Here is a 25,424-nt window from a genome sequence, read left to right as displayed (position 1 = left end):
TTGCTATTAACTGGGCTCTGTCTTTATGTCGTATGTTCTTTTAGGCCCACGCCGTGCATCGCTGGCTAATCGATCAGGACAGTAGTGTGAGCTCTGAGATGCCGGATGGCCAAGGAGTATGGCTCTATGATGATGAAGTAAATATCTGCAACACGTATATCTGGCTTTTTTTTTATATATATATAATCACTATGTGTGTGTGCGTGTATATATATATATATATGTATATACATATCGATGGTCATCTTGTTATGTACAGTTTGTGTCACTCTGCTTTTATTTTCTCACTTTTTTCCTTGTTTTGCTTATGGTATTGTAGTGCTGGTTCTTTGAAGTGGTGCTGTTGTGCTGTGAGCTAAATCAGTCGTACAGGTGTCGTGGATCACGCTGGAGCTTTTTTATATGTTTCCCTCCCCTGCTTGACAGATTGTACTAACCTGCTGGTTTTTTTTGTTTTTATTTTGTTTAGGCGTTTGTTTAAGATACGAGTGTGTTATCTGTTTTGACATCCTTCTCAGTGTCTTCGCGGAAACTGATGTTCTCAATAATCAGCATATTACATGGCAAGAGTCCACGGGCAAAATCTGACTGACACATTGTAAATATGACCGTTGTTCTTTTCACACAGTCCACGCAACAGAGGTCCATGCTAATGATAACAATTCACGGTATTTTTCCTGTGGGTTCTTCTGATTTGGTCAATATGCTTGTTTCATCCGTACCACTGTGATTGTGTTTAGGATTCAAATCCCATTCAAGTGTGAACGTGCGGCGGTGTGTGAAAGAGTGCGTGAGGGATGTTCAGCCTTATCACTGTGATGCATGCTTACTCTCAGTCCGTGCATGCGGCATCTTCAGTGTATTGGCCCATCTGTGTTGTGTCTGTGATGGTGGATGCACTCTTTGTGCTGCATCGTCGCGGTCGTGCATGCCTTGCGCCTTTGATGTATCAGTGTTTGTGTATTGCTGCTGTTGTGTAGTTCCTGTGTGACGTGCTGTGCCTGTCTTTTGTCCGTCTTTATCTATGTAAAACAGTCTGGGACTTGATCGCCAAGGGTTTCATTGCTACTATCTAATAGATGATCTCTGGAAGAGAGTTCATCTAAGTGCAATAAGACCGCTGGGAAACTTGTTCCAGACGATTCTTTCCCCTCAAATCCTCGCTCCCTTCTTTGCTATCCCAAATTTTTAATCCTACTTTTCCTATCTCCATATTGCTCCCAAAGGCTATGGAGCGCCATGAGGTTTCCTAAAGCCCAAATGTTCGAAGAATCACGGCATTAACAAACAACAACAATGTAAAAAGTGGAAACAAACTGGCTTCGCAAAAAACAATATGGAGTGTTATCTTTTTCTTTGGTGCTTATGGTTATGTGTGCTTTGGACAATTGCATTTTTCTTCCCTCCTTTTGAATTGCCTGGTATGTTGGGAGTGTTACGTGCATTCCAGGAGGGACTATGTGCATCTTGTTAGCATTTAGCACCTGTATGGGACTGTATGTGTCGTAGCAAATGCATACCAATTTGTTTACAGCTTTTTGAAGAGGAAAAAAAACAACCGTAAAAGTCAGTAAAGCCGTGAATAATCAGCCATGAACAGGACTGCTGCAAATCAGTGGCCTTGTGGTTAGAGTGTCCGCCCTGAGATCGGTAGGTCGTGAGTTCAAACCCCGGCCGAGTCATACCAACGACTGTAAAAATTACCTCCCTGCTTGACAGTCAGCATCAAGGGTTGGAATTGGGGGTTAAATCACCAAAATGATTCCTGGGCGCGTTTACCGCTGCTGCTCACTGCTCCCCTCACCTCCCAGGGGGTGAACAAGGGTGATGGGTCAAATGCAGAGGATCATTTTACCACACCTAGTGTGTGTGTGACAATCATTGGTACTTTAACTTAACTTTAAATAGGTCAACGCTTAACCAGGAAGTTGGTATGGGCATTTAAAAAGTACAATGAAGAACTGCCGCATTTTCTGCACGATAAGCCGCTACTCAAGCTTCCCTACAGCTAATCTATGGATTTTTTTTTCCGCTAACAGCTAAATTATAGATTAGGATTTAGCAAAAAAAATCAATCAATGTACTGAAATCATCCACTTAAAGAAACGTTTCAAACTCAAAGTGTCAATTTAGAAGGAAGAGAAATCTTGATAAACATCTGGACCATTATTAAAAAAGGAGAAAATCTTATGTATTTCATAAAGGAAGAATAAAGACATCAATGACATTTCTATTTTGTTTGATCAGGCATTTTGTTTTGGAAACAATTAAGGTATGTAAATAAACATTTACAAAACCTTTTTATGTAAATATCTCATTTCACAACGTACCAGTATATATCTGCGGCTTATAGTCCGATGCGGTTAATATATGAAAACATGTTTTTCTTCTAAAATGTAGTGGTTGCGGTTGAAGTACCGGTGTGGCTTATAGTCTGGAAAATATGGTAGTTGTTTTAGGTGATTGGGAAACTCTTCATTGTTCTGATTTTGGTAGGGGTCTAAAACACATGCAGGTCATTCAAATTCTATTAACCCTCTTCATCAACCTGTCGAGCCCCCTCCTGTAAGACAGAGTTGTGTATTGTCAGTGGTCTGTGTAAAGGTCCTGGCCCCTGCTACCATTACCACTCATTAGGCTTGGAGAAGGTCCCCTTATAATCCCACAACTCTAACTAGCCCTCATTTAGTCCTCAGAGACAGATGCTCCGAGAGCCAAGCCCCATTCGTCACACTGTGGCCGCATGGCAGACTCAGTATGAAGAAAAGCAAACTGTCACACTCTGCACTGTCATATAAATTCTCTCCCGTCTCAGTTTCTCTTTTCCAGCTGCTCCCTGGCCCACTGTAGATGCAGACTACATTAGGAGGCCCATTCAGGGCCAGCCACCAGCAGTTGGCTGTAATTTGTTTCGGCGAGGGGTGTACAGGGTCATTTACATGTGAAAGGCCACGGCCTATTCAAATATTGTTACACTCATTTCTATCCCAGGGTTATTAATACCAGCTTTCAAATAATTAAGATTAAAAGCTGTGGGGGGTTATTTCTCCATTCTGTTGAGCCTCCGGATAGATACCAACTTTAGCGAGAAAACAGAGGAGCAGAGGTTTTCTGAACTTGCTGATCGATTAGATTAATTTGATTTTTGCTACAGTGCTATATGAGATATGTTTGATGGTGAGAACATTCAGTGGAGCCATTCTAAGAAGAGAAACTGATTGACAACAAACGTGCATGAATGCATGCATGTGCATGTGTTTAAGGTGAATGCGCAGAGCATGGGGAAGGTGGTCAGAAACTCTTAAAGTGCGTGCCCTGTCCACCTTTCGCCAGATGTATGGAGCAAGAAAAACAGGTCCCCGGTGAAGTTCCTATGCCTTGTCAAAAATTAGATCAGGAACATCCTAAAAATGTACATAATGTTTATGTCAGATGTCAAAACATATTTATTCTTTGTCTCGCGATAGTGAAGAAATTAATTGTCATTTGTAACAGTGGAACCTATGGAAACCCGTTTCCACTACAAAAAAATGGTACATCATAATTATGAGAATAAAAAATCTAAATTATGAAATAAAAAAGTCAGAATGATGAGATGATTAAATTGAAATTATGAGATGAGAGTCAAAATTATGAATTATGAAAGTCACAATTATGGGATAAAAGTCATGATTATGAAATAAAAAGTTCTATTTATGAGAAAAATTTCGAAATTTTGAGAAAAAATATTGAAATTATGGAATAAAAAGTCATAATTATGAGATAAAGAAATTGAAATTATCAGATGAGAAAGTCAGAATTATGAAAGTCACAATTATGGGATAAAAGTCATAATTATGAAATGAAAAGTTCAATTTACTAGAGAAAAATCGAAATTCTGAGGGGAAAAAAATGATTATGAAATGAAAAGGCATAATTATGAGATTAAAAAAATAGAAATGTTGAGATAACAAATTCTGAGATAAAGTCGAAATTCTGAGATTAAAATATTCAGAATTATGAGATTTTAAAAAGTCATAATTATGAGAGAGAAAAGGTCAAAATTATGAGATTAAAAAGTCATCATTATGAAATATAATGTCATAATTATGAGCAAAAAAAGTCAAAATTATTAAATGAAAAAAATCAGAATTATGAGATAAGAAGGTCGAAATTATGAAATATGAAAGTCAAATTTATGGGACAAATTTTCATAATTATGAGATTAAAAATCCTATTTATAAAAGAAAAAATCGAAATTATAAAAAAAAGTTATAAATATGAGATAAAAAATCGAAATGTTGAGATAAAGTTGTAATTCTAAGATTAAAATATTCATAATTATGAGATTTAAAAAAAGTCATAATTATGACAGAAAAGGTCAAAATTATGAGATTAAAAAGTCATTATTAAGAAATAAAATGTCATAATTATGAGCAAAAAAAGTCAAAATTGTGAGATGAAAAAATTCGGAATCAAGAGATAAGAATGTCGAAATTATGAGTATGAAAGTCAAATTTATGGGAGAAATTGTCATAATTATGAGATAAAAAGTCCTTTTTATGAGAGAAAAAAATCGAAATTATGAAAGAAAGTAATAATTATGAGATTAAAAAAATCGAAATGTTGAGATAACAAATCATGAGATAAAGTCAAAATTCTGAGATTAAAATATTCATAATGATGAGATTTTTAAAAGTGATAATTATGAGAGAAAAAGTCAAAATTATGAGATAAAAAGTCATTATTATGAAATAAAATGTCATAATTATTAGCAAAAAAGGCATAATTATGAGAGACAAAAATTCTGAATTATGAGATAAGAGAGTCGAAATTATGTAATATGAAAGACAAATTTATGGGAGAAATTGTCATAACTTTGAGATTAAATGTCCTATTTCTGAGAGAAAAAGTCAAAATTATGAGACAAAAAAGTTGAAATTATGAGATAAAGTCTAAATTATGAGATGACATGTCATAATTATGAGATAAAAAGACAATTATGCGATAAAGTCATTATTCTTATCTCATAATTTTGCCTTTTCATCTTATAATTATGAATTTTTATCTCATTTAATTTGCCATTGAGTATTTTTTTCCTTTTAGTGGTGAAAACGGGCTTCCATAGGAACCTCTAAGGTTCAACACATCTTGTTCCAGGACACCGGTAAATGTAACATTTACTCACATCAAAGGATAGAAATAGAAACAATGGAAATATGCATGTTGCCACCATACAACCTTAAACTGTAGAAAACGTTACAGTCATCGCACGTTTTTCGCGATAGACCAATTTGCGCAAAGTAGGATTATTATATTATAAATCAAATATTTTCATAGTTAGAGCATAAAACCTTCTAAATAGGTTTTTTCACAAAATTAGAGCCCTCTAAACATGAAATGAGACCCATATATTTATCTATACAGTCGTTTCACCTAATATAGTAGCCTTGAGTGTGTTCTACTGTAGATTACAGTACTCACGAGTAGCCCATAGGATACTCCAAGTGACATTGCTACGGACGTCACCCGGCCACTACAACATGGCCACAACGTGGAAATACTTTTTCAAATGCTGGGTAATTCCTCCAAGTTAGAACTAGGCTGAAAGGTATAATACGCGTCGCTCAAGCCAAAGCTGTGTTATTGATGTCGACGATGAAGCGCATCAAAATAGTGTATCTCCATGCAGCTCTTGATAGCGGACAGCAGTCTCGGTTAGCCTGAAGTGCCGTGCCAAACGTCTGATGCTAATTGTTGCTGCTTAGTCCAACATCGCTGCCGTCAAAAGGTTAATTTGTGTCTTTATTACGAAAGCTTTTTTTTTTTTACACTGAATTTATGTAACTGAATTGTTTGCGTTTGAATTTGTGTGTATTTAAAAAAATCAGTGTTTTAAAAATCTGTTTAAAAAAAAGCCAATGTATAAAAATTCAGTGCTGAAAAATTCAGTGTCGAAAAATCGAAACTCACTTCCGGTAAATTAAGCCTGAAGCAATCGATCCTGTCTCAGAACCAGCCAATGGGGTGTCAAGTTTGAAGTCACGTGACACGGGTCTTACAAAACAGCGTAAAGACGGCAGTTAATTGGGCTACCTTGGCATAATACAGCATAATTAACATTTCAATGCGGCCGGCTTGATATTTCCAAACTGAAGAAATTATTCCAATGGTTAGAAACTGCACTTTTGATTGACATACGAAGTTGTGCTTCATGCAGATTGGGCACCAACAGAGTGGGGCGGGGCTTGTTTACAGAGTAGAAAACCTGAAAGCCAATGTCAGACGGAGGCAAATTCTGCAGAAAAGTGATATTATATCAAGTACCCCTGACTCGATTACAAAAGCTGTTGATCAAAATTCAGTTACATAAATTCAGTGTCAAAAAAAAAGCTTTCGTAATGGAGACACAAATGAACCTCCATATTCACCAATGTAGACACATGTTATTGATGAGGCAGGAGTTCAAGATGAAGTCCATCAAAAAGTTGGTTGAGCTGAGGTTGGGAAGATAGAGTAGCTGCTGTGTTGTTTAATAATGTTCACCCTTAACCCGGAAATGGAAGTCCGGCTTGGTATTATAAATTATACCAATATAATTAATACAAAAATAATATTTATCAATCGCTTCAATTTAATACCAATAGAAAACAAGAGGAATACTGCACTGTAATACATATAATACATACATTTAAAAATATATATTTAACACTTAATTTAGGCCAAAAACCTCTAGCATATGCTTTGAAAAAAAAAAAAGGATTTAAAAAAATCTGCAATGTAGTGAAGCCACAACATTTGAAATGTGTTGTAGCGAGGAACGATTGATTGTAAGTAATAATTTGACATAGGTGTCACAAAAAGACACCCACAGTTAATCTTTCGATTCTCAATGAACTGAGGACGTGTGCAATATGCTTTGAAAGTTATAAATTTTACAACCTCAGGCATTCAACGTCGGAAGTTTTAGTTTGCAACACTAAAAGTAGATGATTTGTTTTTCAGCATTACCACCAACAATCTCATTTGTGTGCACAAAAGCCCCGCAAGGTCTGAATGCAAGATATGGCTTAGAAGCATCGCTAATTGTGCTTCCTTTTAATTTTAATACTAATTATATCTGTTCTTATCTCTATGGCTGATTAAACATCTCCAATTAACTTAACATGCACGTTATTGTGTGACAAACCCGAGGTAACCTGAGACAAAACCACACAGATTCAAACCCAGAATTTCCTTGCTTACAGCAACAACGCTAACCAATCCCAGTTATGATGAAAAGCAACTTTACTCTGCCTGAAATATACGCCTTGTATGCATTAGGATGATTGCTGCATTATGCTGAAGTGGTGTGTGTGTGTGCGTTATGTATGTATGCGGTTGTGTATGTATGACTGTGTGTGCGTGTGTGTGTGTGCGTGCATGCACTTTACTGGAGGTCTGCGTGGTGATGTGTAAGTATGTGTGGTTTCAAGTTTCATTGCGAGTGTGATTTTTAGAATATGTACTTTTGCGTGAGGCAGCATTTAAGTGATTGGTCCCCTAACTTTTTGACTCGGGGGGCCGCATTGGGTTAAAAAAATCTGGCCGTGGGCCGTGCTGTATACATATATGTATATATATATATATATATATATATATATATATATATATATATATATATATATATATATATATATATATATATATATATATATATATATATATATATATATATATATATATTCCAAGCGCCATGATGTCACGTTATCAATGGGAAAAGTTATTTTTAGACAATATGATTAGCCTGAGCAGCTAGGAGACACCGAGAGTAACAAGCGGTAGAAAATTGATTAGAAAGGACAGATTACAAAAAATAATAATAATAATTATAATGAATATCATTTTTTTTTTTTTTTTTTTTTTTGGAACTTTTTCACGGGCCGGATTTTGGACGCTGGCGGGCCGTAGTTTGGGGACCCCTGATTTAAGTTGGCATATTGAGTCAGTTTAGTTATTAAAGGGGAACTTCACTTTTTTTGGAATTTGAATCATAAAGAAAGACATGACGACGGATGGATTTTAAATTTTTTTATGCATTATAACCATACTTGCCAACCTTGAGACCTCCAAATTCGGGAGATTTGGGGGGTGGGGGGTGGGGGGTGTTGAGGCGGGCGGGTGCGGGGGGCGGGGTTAAGGGGGGAAGAGTATATTTATAGCTAGAATTCACTGAAATTTAAGTATTTATTATATATATATACATATATAAATAAAATAAATACTTGACTTTCAGTGAATTCCAGCTATATATATATATATATATGTATATATGTGTATATATATATATATATATATATGTATATATGTATATATGTGTATATATATATATATATATATATATATATATATATATATATATATATATATATATGTATGTATTTTATTATATATATATATATATATGTATGTATTTTATTATATATATATATATACATATATATATGTATGTATTTTATTATATATATATATATATATATATACATATAAATAAAATAAATACTTGAATTTCAGTGTTCATTTATTTACACATATACAACACACATAACAGTCCTCTCTACTCATTGTTGTATTTGAAAGTGCAATGCTTTGCAGCCAGTAGCACAGTCTTTGAAGGAGCATAGGTATGGGCAGTGTAATATTCTGGGTTGGAGTCAATAACCAGGCGAGGTGACGAAGTTACGTCTCTTTACTTCATACTTCAGAACCGACTCCCACACTTACCGTCAGGGTGCGCAATACAACGTAAACCGTTGGCCAACCAAAAAGTAACCACAGAACCGGTATAGTGTTCTGTGGTTACTTTTTGGTTGGCCAAGCGGACGTGACGACAGGCTGTCCTCACTCAGGTCCGCACGGACCTGGAGGGGGCGTGCCTTAAGTCCGGCTGGAAATCGGGAGAAATTCGGGAGAATGGGTGTCCCGGGAGGTTTTCGGGACAGGCACTGAAATTCGGGAGTCTCCCGGAAAATTCGGGAGGGTTGGCAAGTATGATTCTAACTAAATAAAAGTCAGCTTACAGTGGAGCCATTCTATTTTGTCTGTGAAACCCAATAAATAACCATTCAAAAAACGCCAACAATACTCCATTTACATTTCGTGACTTGAATATTAACCAAGTATTAGTGATGTTGTTATTATAAGCGCTAACGCAGACTAACTAGTTATAGCGGCGCTGTGATCACACGCCTGTGTACAATTTCAACATGATCAACTGGCAAGGTGTTTCCTCGCTTCCTTGCTCCCTAGAAGTCTATTGTAGATCATACGTCTTGCATCTCACCTGGGCAGAAGATGTCTGAGGACATGTTCAGACAAGTTGGTACTAGTGTTTTCCCGATACCAATATTTTGATACTTTTCGGTACTTCTCAATATTTTTCTAAATAAAGGGGACCACAAAATTTTTTATTATCACCAATCCTCGCCTCCATGGCGACAAATAAAGTAAGTTTCTTACAAGTATTATCCCTGCAGGACGAGGAATAGCTAAACATGCTTCACTACACACCGTAGCTCACCGGCGTCACAATGTAAACAAATGCCATTGGTGGATTTACACCTGACATCCACTGTAATGATACCAAGTACAGTAGCGTATCTAGTCAATACTACTATGATTCCGCCGATATTTTTTGGCATCAAAACATCTTCTTTCGTTTTTTTTAAATGTATATCGTGTTTATAAACTCAGGAAATATGTCCCTGGACACATGAGGACTTTGAATATGACCAATATATGATCCTGTAATGACTTGGTATTGGATTGATACCCAAATTTGTGGTAAGTATCAAACAACAGAAGAATAAGTGATTATTACATTTTAACAGAAGTGTAGATAGAACATGTTAATAGAGAAAGTAAGCAGATATTAACAGTAAATGAACAAGTAGATTAACAATTATTTTTCTACCACTTGTCCTTAATAATTCTGACAAAATAATAGAATGGAAAATGACAAAATATATTAACAGTAAATGAACAAGTAGATTAACAATTATTTTTCTACCACTTGTCCTTAATAATTCTGACAAAATAATAGAATGGAAAATGACAAAATATGCATGCATATGTCAGCAGCTAAATTAGGAGCCTTTGTCTGCTTACTACTAAAAGACAAGTTGTCTTGTATGTTCACTATTTTATTTAAAGACAAAATTGCAATAAGAAACATATTTTTAATGTACCGTAAGATTTTTTGTTAAAATAAAGCCAATAAAGCTAATTTTGTGGTCCCTTTTATCTAGAAAAGTACCGAAAAGTATCGAAATACATTTTGGTATATTTGAATAATATTGGTATCGGGACAACACTGGTATATATATATATATATATATATATATATATATATATATATATATATATATATATATATATATATATATATATATATATATATATATATATATATATATATATATATATATATATATATATATATATATAATGTAACTTTATAGTTATTTTTTTAACTACAATATAAAAAATATGCCAGATTTAAGATAGTCATCGACTAAACATAAGTAAATAGCTCTTCAAATTAGGGACATTTCTTGAAATAAAATGTAAAAACTTGGTAAGTGGCAAATAATTTGCAGCGTACATGAAGACAGACGCGTAAAATGGATTGCACTCGCTTTATTGCTCATTCAAGAAACGCAAACCTTTGCGTGCGCTATCAAGTTTGCACACGTTCTAGTCCACGTCAACCTTTAGTAGATCAGGTCTTAAGTCTTTGACTGACTGCTCGATTTAAAATATGTTCTACTCTATTATTGGTTTAAATGGAAAACAGAAAGTCAGATACATCAAATATTCATTTGTTTAACTATTCATTAAGAGCTGTCTGTGCATTGATGTCTGAATGGCTCTGTTGTCTGGGACGGGAGGTATGAGACGCTGACTCAGTGCTTTGTGCAGATGATGATCCCTTCACGCTGTCATCAGGGCTGTGACAAAATGTACTCACAACTGAACTACTTCTCGCATGATAAATAGCTGGTGTTTTTATGCAACTCTGCTCTTGTGTAATCAATATAGGCTGCACACTTCTGACCAATACAGTGAGCTACATACACTATATTGCCAAAAGTATCTGGCCACCCATCCAAATGATCAGAATCAGGTGTCTTAATCACTTGGCCCAGCCACAGGTGTATAAAGTCAATCACTTAGGCATGAAGACTGTTTCTACAAACATTTTTGAAATAATGGGACACTCTCAGGATGCCACCTGTGCAACAAATCCAGCCGTGAAATTTCCTTGCTCCTAAATATTCCACAGTCAACTGTCGGATTTATCATGAGAAAATGGAAGAGTTTGGGAACAACAGCAACTCAGCCACAAAGTGGTAGGCCACGTAAACTGACAGAGAGGGGTCAGCGGATGGTCTTCCAACATGACTGTGCACCAATGCACAATGCAAGGTCCATAAAGACATGGATGACAGAGTCTGGTGTGGATGAACTTGACTGGCCTGCACAGAGTCCTGACCTGAACCCGATAGAACACATATGGGATAAATTAGAACGGAGACTGAGAGCCAGGCCTTCTCAGTGTGTGACCTCACCAATGCACTTTTGGAAGAATGGTCGAAAATTCCTATAAACACACTCCGCAACCTTGCGGACAGCCTTCCCAGAAGAGTTGAAACTGTAATAGCTGCAAAAGGAGGACCAACATCATATTGAACCCTATGGGTTAGGAATGGGATGGCACTTCAGGTTCATATGTGAGTCAAGGCAGGTGGCCAAATACTTTTGGAAATATAGTGTAGGTAAAAACTACAGTTCTCGTGAATCTAGCCTCAATAATGTAAATATGCTATATTGTCTCAAATAACACCTACCAGGACAAAAAAGCACTGAACTTAAGAGAGAGTCCACAGTAATATACTTAAGAAGACTAACTGTTGACATTAATTAAAGTTGGACTCGCGGTATAAAGTCAAATGGAATTTGTCTTTGACACATCTGCATATGGTGAATTTTTTCAGTAGATCAATAAAATATTCCTCCTGTATCAGTGGTGAATAGGGCTGTAACGGTACTGTAGATACCGCGGTATTACGGTTTCAAAATCTTCCCGATAAAGCCGTGATGCATGACGGTTTCAAACGAAAACTTGGTGAGTGTAGTTTTTTTCTGGCACTTTTGAAATAAACTACATCTCCCAGAATCCTCTGTGCAGTGCAGGATGGTAATGTGGAGGCATGGAGCACCGCTCAGGGAAGAGAGAGGAAGCAGGAAGTGAAGTGTGTTCCACTTTGTAGTCGATAAAAGTAATTGTTTTGTTTTTTTTCAAAATAACTTTTTAGGTAATGTTCGCTAACAAACAGACAAACCCTGGCGAAAACATAACCTCTAAGGTGGAGGTAATAAAGCGCGCCACATTCGTGTTCCAAGCCAAAACAGATTCAGTCAATGTGCACATACGATACGCTACCATCAACCGGAAAATATGAAGCCAGCAAAGCTAAACTTCAACTTGTGAGGTATTTACATTATTAAAAGTTAAAATGTGAATAATTATCTTCTGAGAAACTGGATTTTTCAAACGAATATAAAAAATGTCCACTGTGGAGGACTGCGAAAGTAAAAGTTGAGAGACACTGTGAATGTTCCCGCACAGTTCCTTGCATATAAAAATTGTTGTAATATAAACCCCGTTTCCATATGAGTTGGGGAATTGTGTTAGATGTAAATATAAACGGAATACAATGATTTGCAAATCATTTTCAACCCATATTCAGTTGAATATGCTACAAAGACAACTTATTTGATGTTCAAACTGATAAAAAAAAAAAAAAAATTGCAAATAATCATTAACTTTAGAATTTGATGCCAGCAACACGTGACAAAGAAGTTGGGAAAGGTGGCAATAAATACTGATAAAGTTGAGGAATGCTCATCAAACACTTATTTGGAACATCCCACAGGTGAACAGGCAAATTGGGAACAGGTGGGTGCCATGATTGGGTATAAAAGTAGATTCCATGAAATGCTCAGTCATTCACAAACAAGGATTTTAAAATGTATGACTTTTTAAAAGGCCGCTGTGTACACGGACGTAGGGAGAAGTACAGAGCGCCAATAAACCCTTAAAGGCACTGCCTTTGCGTGCCGGCCCAGTCACATAATATTTACGGCTTTTCACACACACATGTGAATGCAAAGCATACTTGATCATCAACAGCCATGCAGGTCACATTGAGGGTGGGGGTATAAACAACTGTAACACTGTTAAAAAAATGCACCACACTGTGAACCCACACAAAACAAGAATGGCAAACACATTTTGGGGGAACATCCGCACCGTAACACAAAACAAACACAACAGAACAAATACCCAGAACCCCTTGCAGCACTAACTCTTCCGGGACGCTACAATATACACCCCCGCTACCCCCTATCCCCCCCACCTCAACCCCGCCCCCTCCCCTACCCCGCCCACCTCAACCTCCTCATGCATGTCCCAAATTCCAAGCTGCTGTTTTGAGGCATGTTAAAAAAAAATAATGCACTTTGTGACTTCAATAATAAATATGGCAGTGCCATGTTGCCATTTTTTTCCATAACTTGAGTTGATTTATTTTGGAAAACCTTGTTACATTGTTTAATGCATCCAGCGGGGCATCACAACAAAATTAGGCACAATAATGTGTTAATTCCACGACTGTATATATCTGTATCGGTTGATATCGGTATCGGTAATTAAGAGTTGGACAATATCAGAATATCGGATATCGGTAAAAAAAAAAGCCATTATCGGACATCTCTAATTTTAAGTATTATGTTTGTTTTCAATTACAGTAAATGTTTTTATCCTAAACATTCCTGACACTTCGTTTTACACATTTTTTATTTATTTATTTTTAGGGGGTGGGGGGACATACTGTATATTACAATAATATCGTACCGTGGCCTTAAAGGGGAATTTTGCTTATTGTCCGTTTGGTCAAGTTTCCAGTTGATTTGGGTAAGCAACCCATTTTTTTCAGCCTAGGTTGGCTCAAAGTTCCACATTTGCAGCGTGACAAAATCTCGCTGACCTCACTCTTTCCGCTTCCGTCTGCTCCGTTTCACCCTCTGTTTGTGTTCGCTTCTATAAGCAGCAGCTCATCCTCTGTATATTCAGCTTCCAAAAGATAAGGTTGTGCATCCTCATTTGTCCAAAAGATAGTCGTTAGTTACCAAGTCGGCCACGATTACAACACACTCGCCTTTGTTGCTGGAAGTAGGAACACACATTTGTTGCCGGAAGTAGGAAGTGTGCTGCTATGGAAACGGAATTAAATCCACAGAGGAAAGAAGTTCCGGTATTGCTTATAATGACCAAAATATGGTAAATATTGTACATATTGTTATGAAGGTGTATGTTACTACATTTCATATATACTTGCAGTGTGTATATAAAACATTGATGGAGGATTTTAAAGTGGTTTTAGAGGGAATTGAAGGCTACAACAGTGACTCCCATTAGTCACATCCTGCAAGCATTTAAAAAGAAATCATCTTTAAACCCCTCCACGCCCCTACACACACACAAAAAAAGACGTGTGTTCTTGTGTCTCCCATTGTGACTGACAGGCAGAATAATATTGTATCGTGAGATTTTGATGGCGTTACATCCCGAGTGGTGAACCAACAAGTATTGCTGGTCCTGTGATGCATTGTCTCCACAAGTGTTCTGACGCCTGTTCATTAACCAAACTGATTTCAATCCCGGTCTTTCTGAGCAGATTGTGCCTGACGCTGACTCAGTCCCAGCTCTGACCCATGACTCCGGTCTTTGTACGAAATGGAGTGTACGCTTTCTGCTAGTGCTTGACAACACAGAGAGTTGTGAAGACTCATTCTCTTCACAGCGATGCCCTTTCGCTCGTCCTATTCCCTCACACACCTTCACTCTGCAGGCTTGTTTTCTCCTCTCTACCTGTCCTCTTAGGAAGATGAATGGAGGTCTGGACCAGCGATGACACACTCCTTTCCCTTTTTTTATTGACTTCATTCATACGTGGATAAATATTTCTAACTCCTGAATTTAATCTCCCACAGGTCAGGCTGGCGTTTCACATTTATTGGAGTATTTGTATTTGTGGTCAGAAGTTTACATACACTTATCATGGTCTTGAGTGTAAATTCAATTACTTATTTGATCGTTATTTTTTCAGAACTGAATCATGATAAAACATACATTTTCCATGTTTTCTAAATACATGAATTTAGTGCACAAGTTTTGGATTAATTGTGGATTTATTTGAATATTACATTAGGTCAGGGGTCCCCAAACTTTTTGACTCTGAAAAAATCTGATAATTATCTTGGAATAATCCCAAATAAGGAAGCAACACCACACAAACGTTTGTAACACAACAGTATTTCTTCCTCGAAAGTCTTGCGTTCTAATAAGAGTTAGTGTCAGTTTAAAGTGAATGCGCTTTACTTATGACTGCCGCTACTGCACTCAAGCAACCGTTCTCTTGGCAAACCAGTAATCCAGAGGCCAATTAATCCATCAAAAAGTAAAACATTGAAGTAATATGATAATTTACCAAAGTTGCTCTGAAGCAAGATAGCATCCTCTGCGGGTCTTTAGTCCCCAACTGACATCACTCCATCGCACCGTTTGCGTGGGATCAAAACACACCTTGCTTAAAAGCACACCCACCTAACATGGTAATAGATATTATGGAATTATAGTATATATTTTATGTGCTATATCATGTTAGAAAACTGTACTCTGCATGGCCTTGCCTGGTTCGATCCCTAGCTTCTGCCATACATACCAAGCCTGCTCAGTGGCCTTGTGGTCATACCAAAGACTATAAAAATAGGACCCATTACCTCCCTGCTTGGAACTCACCATCAAGGGTTGGAATTGGGGGTTAAATCACCAAAAAAGGATTCCCGAGCGTGGCCACCGCTGCTGCTCACTGCTCCCCTCACCTCCCAGGGGGTGGAACAAGGGTATGGGTCAAATTCAGAGGGTATTTTCACCACACCTAGTGTGTGTGTGACTATCAGTGGTACTTTAACTTTACTTTAACTTTTTATACTAGTCACATCCGTTGTGTCCTTAAGCGAGACACTTGCTCCTGATGGGTGGTGGCCATCAGTGTGTGAATGTGGAAATAGTATAACCCTTTTACCATTTACCATTGCACCTTGCACTACAAACATAGTTAACTTGTTTAAGACTTAAAAAGCAGGTTTTGATAAAAGACTTACCGGCTGTGAAATGTTACAAGATGTTGATGGTGTACAACCTCTTACAGTATGCTAATAAAATGTTGATTAAAAAGTAAATGTTTTCACATGTTAATTTATGCCAATTACATATTGTACTGGTAAGAGTACCAATAACGATAAGGAATATCAATGTTAAAATCGGTATCGATAAAGTCCTAACAATATACATATATACATACATATATACCCTTCTTGTTGGTGATCATAATTGACAGAATCTTTTAGTTTATTTTAGCATAAAAGCATTTGTCGGACAGTACTGATTAGACCCTAAAAACTAGTCTTAGAACAGTCCGAAAGTCCAAGGAACTGAAAAACTTCAAATAACTCCATGTCGTCTTTACAAATAAAATAAAAAAAATCCTCAGCAAAACAACCCAAGACAAAAAAAGGGAAAAAACAGCACTGACATATGTTGGTCTTCAATTAAGTCCATAGTCGCTGGTGACCTGTCCCTGCTGGCTGGCTCAGCAGGAGCTTTGTGTTTTGGACCCTTAGTCTCAGTGAAGAGCTAAAAAAAAGTAATCGTAGATTTACACAAGTAGGGAAAGTCTTTGTAGTCATGCCTATTTTGGATATAGTACGACTGCCAAAGTCTGGAAGAAGATTAAATGACATTGGTTAGCACATTTTCAGGAACAACCCAGGAACCGCCAAGTCCACCATGACAATTAATTAGAGCTTATAGGTCACAAAGAAGTATGTATGTAGCAGTTAAAGTGAGACTTTCAAACCTAACACTGGAGTAACTGTCACACAAGATAGTGTCGTGCCCTGTGGCTGTTTCGCTCTGGGTGGATGGAATTATAAAGAACGTGGACTACCTCCAAATTAACCTCAAATAAAGTAAGATGGCAGAAATGTGGACACATTTGGGTGCTCCAACAGGATAATGATCCCAAACACACATCAAACTGGTATTGGAATTCATAGAGTAGGCTGACATAACCTGGAATTATGTTACCAAAGCGCTGACCTCAACCATATTGAATATTTGTAAACTATATAAAAATTTGTCCAAACCTGATGTAGGTGCGATTTATATTTAGGTGTGATTTATAGGCCCCAAATCACTGGATATATTTGAACCTGTATGTATACTTCTTACCCTGTGTAGATTTGGAAAAATACAGGGTGACCCAAAAAAACAGAACCCATAAAAATGGTAGTAAATCTTACAAAGGTCCAACACATTTTAAGGAATTTGCTGACTTAAAACTTCAGTCTGTGTATGATTAATACCCAATGTTTCAGGTAATGTAGTCGCTTTGCATACAATTCACTCTTTCCAAAAAATGGTCCAAATGGGCTATGAAGGGAAACTTGATTGCTGCCTTCAGTTCACCAATGTGTTCTAAAACAATCCTCAAACGATCGGTGAACTGAAGGCAGCAATCACAGCAAAAATCTTTGAAATCCCCCAGAGGAACGTGTGACATATGACGGTTGCCTTTGCCTTGCCATTTGCAGCACATTTTGGAACGAACATGACATTTATTTAAATTGGCATTCACACATTGCCTGCAATTTGTCGGGCTACGCCAAAGACCGTGTGAACACCGAACACAAAACCTGGTCATCCGTCACTCATCCACTATGAACCCAAAGAACCACGGTGATCTGCCAACAAAATTACCATGTTCAATTATTTGTGACGTTTTGAAGTGAGGCTTATTCAAAACGCCTTTCACCGTGTGAAGAACAACAGCTTCCGGGCGCCGTGGCTCAGATGGTAGAGCAGCCGTCCAGAAACTTGCGGGTTCCTGGTACAAATCCACCTTCTGCCATCCTAATCACTGTCGTGTCCTTGGGCATAAACACTTCACCCACCTTGCCTCCACTGGTGTATAAATGTGAAGGAATGTTTGGTGGTGGTTGCCGCAAATTGGAAGCCTTTATCTCGACTCATCTTGACTACTGCAATGCCCTGTATGTAGGCATTAGCCAGGCCTCCCTCGCCCGGCTGCAGCTCGTGCAGAACTCTGCTGCTCGTCTGCTAACACAGACCCGCAGACGTGAGCACATCACCCCTATATTAGCGTCCCTTCACTGGCTCCCTGTGCGTTACCGAATCAACTTTAAACTCCTTTTATTTGTTTTTTAAATGTCTAAACAACCTCACGCCAACATATCTCTTCTACCTCCTTCAGCCTTACTGCCCCACCCGATCCCTAAGATCAGCCGATCAGCTGCTACTAACGGTCCCTGACACAAGGCTGAAGCTTAGAGGTGACAGAGCTTTCGCCGCGGCTGCTCCCAAGCTCTGGAACGACCTACCTCTGAGTGTTAGACAAGCCTCCTCTCTTCCTGTTTTTAAATCTCTCTTAAAAACATACTTTTATTCCATGGCTTTTAACACTGAGTGATATCCATCCTGCAATGGCGCCCCACAATACACCTGCTGTGAACCTGTTTTTATGTTCTATTTATTTTATTTTATTTATTTATTTTTTATCGTGTTCTGTTTGTGTTGTGTTGTGCTTTGAGTCACTAGTAAAAAGGGCTATATACATATAATCATGTTAGAACGGCTTAAACCGGAATCGGACCCAAAAAAGAGATGGACACTTAGAAAAAACAAAAATATTTATAACAAAAAGTGCACTCACGAGGAGCGAAAAAAACCAAACAAAAAGCACACTAAAACAGAGTTGGAATAAACAAAAGGCGTACTCAAACGGAGTGGAGAATAAACTACACAACTCCACCAGGATGAAGCCAAAAGAGGTAAGTGTGAGCCAACGGGAGAGATGATCACAATGTAGCCAAGCGAGTGGAAACGTTCTTGGTGCAGAGTGAACCATCGTCAATAACTGGCATTGGCTGTAGCGGTCAGCACGGCTTAAAAAGGCCTAATTGCTAACAACCCGCAGGTGTGAGAGAGAAAGAGGCCAAAGAGGCACTGCAAGAGAAGCAGTGGAGGCAAACACCACAAATCCATTATTGTTATTTCTATCCGTCATAACACTGTCCTGACACCGCAATAATCTGCCAGTCACATTTTCCTGCCGGACCTTCTCGATGTAAACATGATAACTACGTGGTGAAACACGAATCCAATCTGCGTTATGGCCATATTCAAAACATGTTGAGAAAGGTTTGCCATCGTTGGGATACACTTCATGGCGGTTTGAGAAACACCACACTCTGCCATCCAAACCGGCTATTGAGAACGCCATTAAAACAACCAAGATAACTGAACATTTGGGAGATGATTGTACACAGACCGAAGTTCAAGGTCAGAAATTTTCTAGAAATTTGCTGGATCCTTGTAGGATGTAATAACATTTTCATGGCTTTTTTCACGCTGTCTATAATAAATTCAAACTGGTGCACCTGATTACTGTTTTAAAAACCATTGAAGACGTCCTGTACGTTCCACCCTGGAAAAAGAACGGTTTCATATACATCAGACTTCTGACCACAACTGTATGTGCCTTAACATATGAAGGTTTTCCATGAACTTTCTTGCAATGTATTAAGTCATCCCAAGGCTGCTCAGTTCATTGGCCCGTTCACCATTTCTGTCATCAGTCTCGCAGGGCATTTTCAGATAACGTCACTCCTCGGTTGCCTATGACCGTACACACACTGTGTACGTCCGCCATGCGGGTGTTGGCTGACGTGCAGTGTGTGCTGGTGCCAGTGAGAGTTGGGGTCTAACAGGATAAAGGCGGGCGACAGGCTGAGGAAAGATAGCTGACAAAGGGTCAGTATTTATGTTGATTCCTCCCTCAGCTGGTCTCGGACCCCAGGACACAGGCCATAAAGCTACTACAGGCAGCACACGTGGGAGGCTGAAGTCCTTTATTCTGTCAACAAGGCAGACCCGAAAGTGGGTGCAAAGGGCGCGTCTGTCATGGATCTAAATCAACCGTGCCACCGAACAGAAGTGTGCCACGGTTTATTACAACTTCCCTAAGACATAATGGAGCATGATAGCCACAGGTTTAATGAGAACATATCAAAACACATTTCTAACGTCCAACGAAGGGCAGTGCCTTCGATATCCCTTCATTCGGTCACGTTTATTAATTTTTTGCTCCTCAGCTATATTGAACTACTGCTGACCGAGACAGGGGAGGCTTATCTCTGAGAGTTCCAGGCCGTATTACTGGAACTCACCCCAATTTGTAAAATATTTAGCAATGTTCTTCCTCTGTAGTGGAGATGTGGTTGCATTTACACAGTGAGGACAGGAGATGTGTCCCATGTGATATTTTTGCCCAAGTCACGGTCCATTTGTACGTAGTCTTCGTTCTACATTGCCCCCCGTAACCCCCCTCCTAGAGCATTTATCTCCCTGCATGGTTTTGGCAGCGATGTGCTTTTCCCAGCATTTAGCCAGGAGAGGGAGCGAGGAGGGGAGAGGTAGAGAAAAGAGGGCCTTTTCAACAGAGGAATGACGGACGCTTTATTAAAGGAGGTAGGGTCTTTTGAGAGGCTGGCCCCTTCATGCCCCCCCCAACCGGAGTGTCTGGCCCATTGTCATGGGGAGGTGGTAGCGGCCCCCCCGCCAAGCGCTTTGTCACTGTAAGTCACCTCACAGACTGAAACAGATCTGTGACTAAAAAAAAACAAAAAAAAACTATTTTGCACATTTTCTATTTTGGGGTAGCCTGGTCCGTGAAAAATTATTGTGAGGCTGTCACAAAACATACAGGCGACGCAGAGATGGGCGTGACATGTGGGGAAGACAGGACAAGAGAAGGGAGGGATAAGTGGAGGTGACAGTGCAACTAAGTCGGAATGGTAGAGGGGTATGTGAGGTGGAGAGTCCAGTAGGTAGAGGATGCAGGAGAGGGTCGGCAAAACTCAAAGGCGCGGGCTAAAAAAAAATGGACCGAAGTATTTGGAATCAAGGATGTAGTTTGCAGAATTGATGTGAGTGCCGGGTGCCCACTGGTTTTTTGGCTGCTAGTGAAATGTGCGTCTTTAGATACAGGCGACATTCCTGCAGAGATAAACCCCTGGGCCCCTTCACCCCCCACCCTACTCCTTGTCTCTCCACCCACCACGGCCGGGTCCTGCTCGCTCAAGTGTGTGCATCTGTGCGGGTGTGTGTGTGTGCGCCCGTGTTTACGTCGGACGGGGGGTCGACGCGCCCTGCACGGTTGGCACTCGCAGGGGCGCAGCTGGGAAGTCATCTTCCAATTTGGGAGAACGTAAGAAAGACAGCGCAGGGCCATCAGGCATGCCAGTGAAGATCGTCACTTGCGGAGTGAGTACTGCTCTTTTACTTTTTTTCACTTTTCTTAGGTCCTTCTACCTTTGGCTGAGTCTTAGATATTTGTCGTGTTTTTCGATGGCTACCGAAATCCTGATATTTGATTTCATCTTTTAAAATTACCTTTCATGCGTTCAAATATTGACCTTTTTGAGGCTGTCCTACTACTGGCGTCATCCTCATTCTAAACCTACATAAGGAAAACAAACTATGCAAGGATGCAAACAATGTATCTGCCAGAGTTTAAACTTCCACTTTTTTGTGGGTTTTTTTTTTGGTGGAAAATTTATACAAAAGATAGTGGCCATATTTTATCTATGCTCACCTGGAATTAAATACCTTTGCAATATAGGAAGGAGCAAGATTGCTCTGGATTATCTATGCAAATTTGGTGTATGTGTGCATCGAAGATTAGTGCAAGTGTGTCTGTTTTTTCTCTTAATCTTGTTTTTGACTTCACTTCACTCCCAAAGTTTGGTGTTCCAATTGTATGATGTCAAAAAGGATTAGCTGTGGTAAGTAAACTGGAGGTCAAAACTCCTCAGTTGGTTGATGAATGAATTCCATTTAGAGTAACATTAGTGAAGACTTTGAATGCGTGTGTTTTAATCCAGAGATCCAACAGAGCTACTACACACTGAGCCTTGTTTACATGCAAGTCTTTAAAAGTACAGGGGTAAGTCTTCAACTCCTTCATTTAAAGATGGGGAATGCACAGTAGTTACAATTAAGTGCATACTAAGTCCTTATCTAGAATGACCAGATGACACGATCCATTAGATAATACTGAGGACTCAAGCTTTGAACTTCATTGTGTACATAAACAAAATCGTGCGTGCGTTATAATCCAGATGTATTCAATATAATTTTGTTCAGAAGATTTTGAAAGCCCATATACCAGGTAAAAATAGGTAGACTACCAAAGAGGAATGGTTTTTTTTTACATGGACTAAAAAAAGAAAAAAATATGATAATAATTGTAATAATAATAGTATTTTTTTTAGAATTTTTTTTTTTTTTTTTAGAGAAAAAAATGACGGACTAAAAACACTTTTCAGTACAGTATTTATCAAAAGCAATTTTTCACCCATGATTTATCTAGCAATAAAGAGCTTTAAAGTAATTTACTTAGCTGGTGTGTGCATTACTAAACGATTTTGTTTATGTACACAATGAAGCTCAAAGTACTAAAAGTACAGGGGTAAGTCTTCAACTCCTTCATTTAAAGACGGGGAATGCACAGTAGTTACAATGAAGTGCATACTAAGTCCTTATCTAGAATGACCAGATGACATGATCCATTAGATAATACTGAGGACTCAAGCTTTGAGCTTCATTGTGTACATAAACAAAATCGTTGAGTAATGCACACACAAGCACACACCAGCACACTTTGAATGAGTGCGTTATAATCCAGATGTATTTAATATCATTTTGTTCAGAATATTTTGAAAGCACATATACCAGGTAAAAATAGGTAGACTACCAAAGAGGAATGTTGTTGTTTTTTTACATGGACTAAAAAAGAAAAAAATATGATAATAATTGTAATAATAATAGTATTTTTTTTAGCTTTTTTTTTTTTTTAAGAAAAAAATGACGGACTAAAAACACTTTTCAGTAGTATCCTGAAATAGAGCATATTTATCATGCTAAATCCTAACTGTAATATATATATTTTTTTTTTTAAAGAAAAAAATGACGGACTAAAAACACTTTTCAGTACAGTATTAATCAAAAGCAATTTTTCACCCATGATTTATCTTGCAATAAAGAGCTTTAAAGTAATTTACTTAGCTGGTGTGTGCATTACTCAACGATTTTGTTTATGTACACAATGAAGTTCAAAGTACTAAAAGCACAGAGGTAAGTCTTCAACTCCTTCATTTATTCTTTCTGGGTCGAACTATGAATTGTGGTCAATTTCATTTGGAATTTTTTTTGCTATGTCTCTTCAGTTCATTGTATTCAATATCATTTTGTTCAGAAGATTTTGAAAGCACTTATAGCAGGTAAAAATGGGTAGACTACCAAAGAGGAATGTTTTTTGACATGGACTAAAAAAAAATATATATATGATAATTGTAATAATAACAGTTTTTTTTGTGAAAACTATTTTAAAAAAGAAGAAAAAAATTACAGACTAAAAACACATTTCAGTGGTATCCTAAAATAAAGCATATTCATCATGCTAAATCCTAACTTTATTTCAGTACAGTATTAATAAAGCAATTTTTCACCCATGATTTATCTTGTAATAAAGTTGTGCATTACTCAACTATTTTGTTTGTGTACACAATGAAGCTCAAAGATTGAGTCCTCAGTCTTATCTAAGGGATCGTGTCATCTGGTCTTTCTAGATAAGGACTTAGTATGCACTTAATAGTAACTACTGTGCACAAGGTGTTCACCATATCTCCTTTGAACACTTTGGCTTTAACCCTTTTTTGTCATCACCCCAATCGATGTCAAAACCTATAACAATCTCATACATGAGCACAGCGGCTGCAGCACGGCCTAATATAACGAGCTGACCAATGAGAAAGGCTTAAAGGGAGAGTTGCAGTGTGCGAAAGTAAAAAGTAGGGCTGAAAAAGATGCTTTGACGTCTATGAAGAACAGGTTTTACATACAGACAGCATGTTGAGTTTAGCATCGTAACGGCTTCTTTCAATTTCCGTAAATGTGCCCAATGCCGAAAAGGTCCCACAGGTCTCCATCTGACTGAGTCAACACTTACTCCATTTCTGTATCCGGCACCAGCCCGCTGCCTCCTCACCCTGTGGGAGACAACTGCAGAGATGGTGGCTAAAGGGGAAAAGGCCTAAGAAAGAAAATCAATTTGTTGAGCAATTGCAAGTCAGCAGAAAAGGATGATGAAACAGCTGTTTAAGTATACTCTGCAGGAATGTCCAATTCCGCTGCTCAGTGTTCCTGTAAATAGTATAGAATGCCTGTGATCACACTCCTAGGAGTACATTTGGACGTCATTTATCAGGCAAAATTGGGGACATTATAGAGAGGTGGTGGCATTTATACATTTGTACTTTAAACTTAAGGGGTCCTATTATGCAAAAAACGACTTTTCGTACCTGCTGGTACCTGCTTTTGTGTTTTTAGGATCCCCATAAGTCCTGAACATTTGAAATCAAATTGGCCTGTAGAAGGGCTACGGCTCCCAATTAAAACTGCCAACAAAACGGCATATTCCAATAGGACAGTCGGAAAGCGACTTGAAGATAATCGGTAAAACATCATCTATGCAAAATTTGAACCAAAGAACCAACATAGCACGCTATGTAGACCACAAGGAGTGTTTTAGATGTAGAAAATAATATAACCCCTTTAAATATGTCTGATTTATACATTAGGCCAGTGATTCTCCATCTAGTGGTACGCCAAAGAATCAGAAAACGCAGTGTTACTGTTCAAACTGTGTGTAATGTTACCGTGGCATAAAATATTAAATATACCTGTTAAATAGAACATTTCCCTTGTTTTTAATGAATACTTAGACCTACTACGCTACTGTATTTTAATGTTGGACATTATGATGGTACTTGTAAGTGTTTTCTGAAGTGGTACTTGGTGAAAAAAGTTTGAAAACCACCGCATTCGCCGATAAATTCCTGCTGTTTTATCTGTTTTAAAAAAGGTTGGTTATTTTTCGCTAAACAGCATCAAATCCTGTTTGTTTGGCAGCTAACGATTGTTTTGATAATCTATTGATTAGTTTGTTCGATTAATCGAGTAATCCTTGCATTGAGTAACCTCAATGCGTGTTTTAGGGGGAAAATTTGAATTAAAAAATATTTTATAAAAATATATATAACATAGTATATAATAAAAATATAAATCTTCATTATTTTATCCTAATAAATGCTTAACATCAGCATTCAAATTCTACTTGAATTACTAGTTGTGGCGC

At 38.0% G+C, this 25,424-nt stretch overlaps 1 protein-coding gene across 8 annotated transcripts in view; it reads left to right on the top strand.

The window, feature by feature from the left end:
* ank1a (ankyrin 1, erythrocytic a) overlaps positions 1 to 25,424 on the top strand; it is a 239,352-nt gene that overhangs the window by 81,244 nt on the left and 132,684 nt on the right. For 6 of the 8 annotated variants that reach the window (XM_062051320.1, XM_062051329.1, XM_062051319.1 and 3 more), the window contains exon 2: positions 45 to 137. The exons of the other annotated variants lie outside the window; for them this stretch is intronic. In XM_062051320.1, the coding sequence (XP_061907304.1) occupies positions 45 to 137 (93 nt within the window). The remainder of the gene's footprint in view (positions 1 to 44; positions 138 to 25,424) is intronic. 8 annotated transcript variants of the gene reach the window in all.

This window comes from Entelurus aequoreus, linkage group LG06 (assembly GCF_033978785.1).
Source record: "Entelurus aequoreus isolate RoL-2023_Sb linkage group LG06, RoL_Eaeq_v1.1, whole genome shotgun sequence".
NCBI classification, from domain to species: Eukaryota; Metazoa; Chordata; class Actinopteri; order Syngnathiformes; family Syngnathidae; genus Entelurus; species Entelurus aequoreus.
This window is presented reverse-complemented; position numbering and strand designations above follow the sequence as displayed.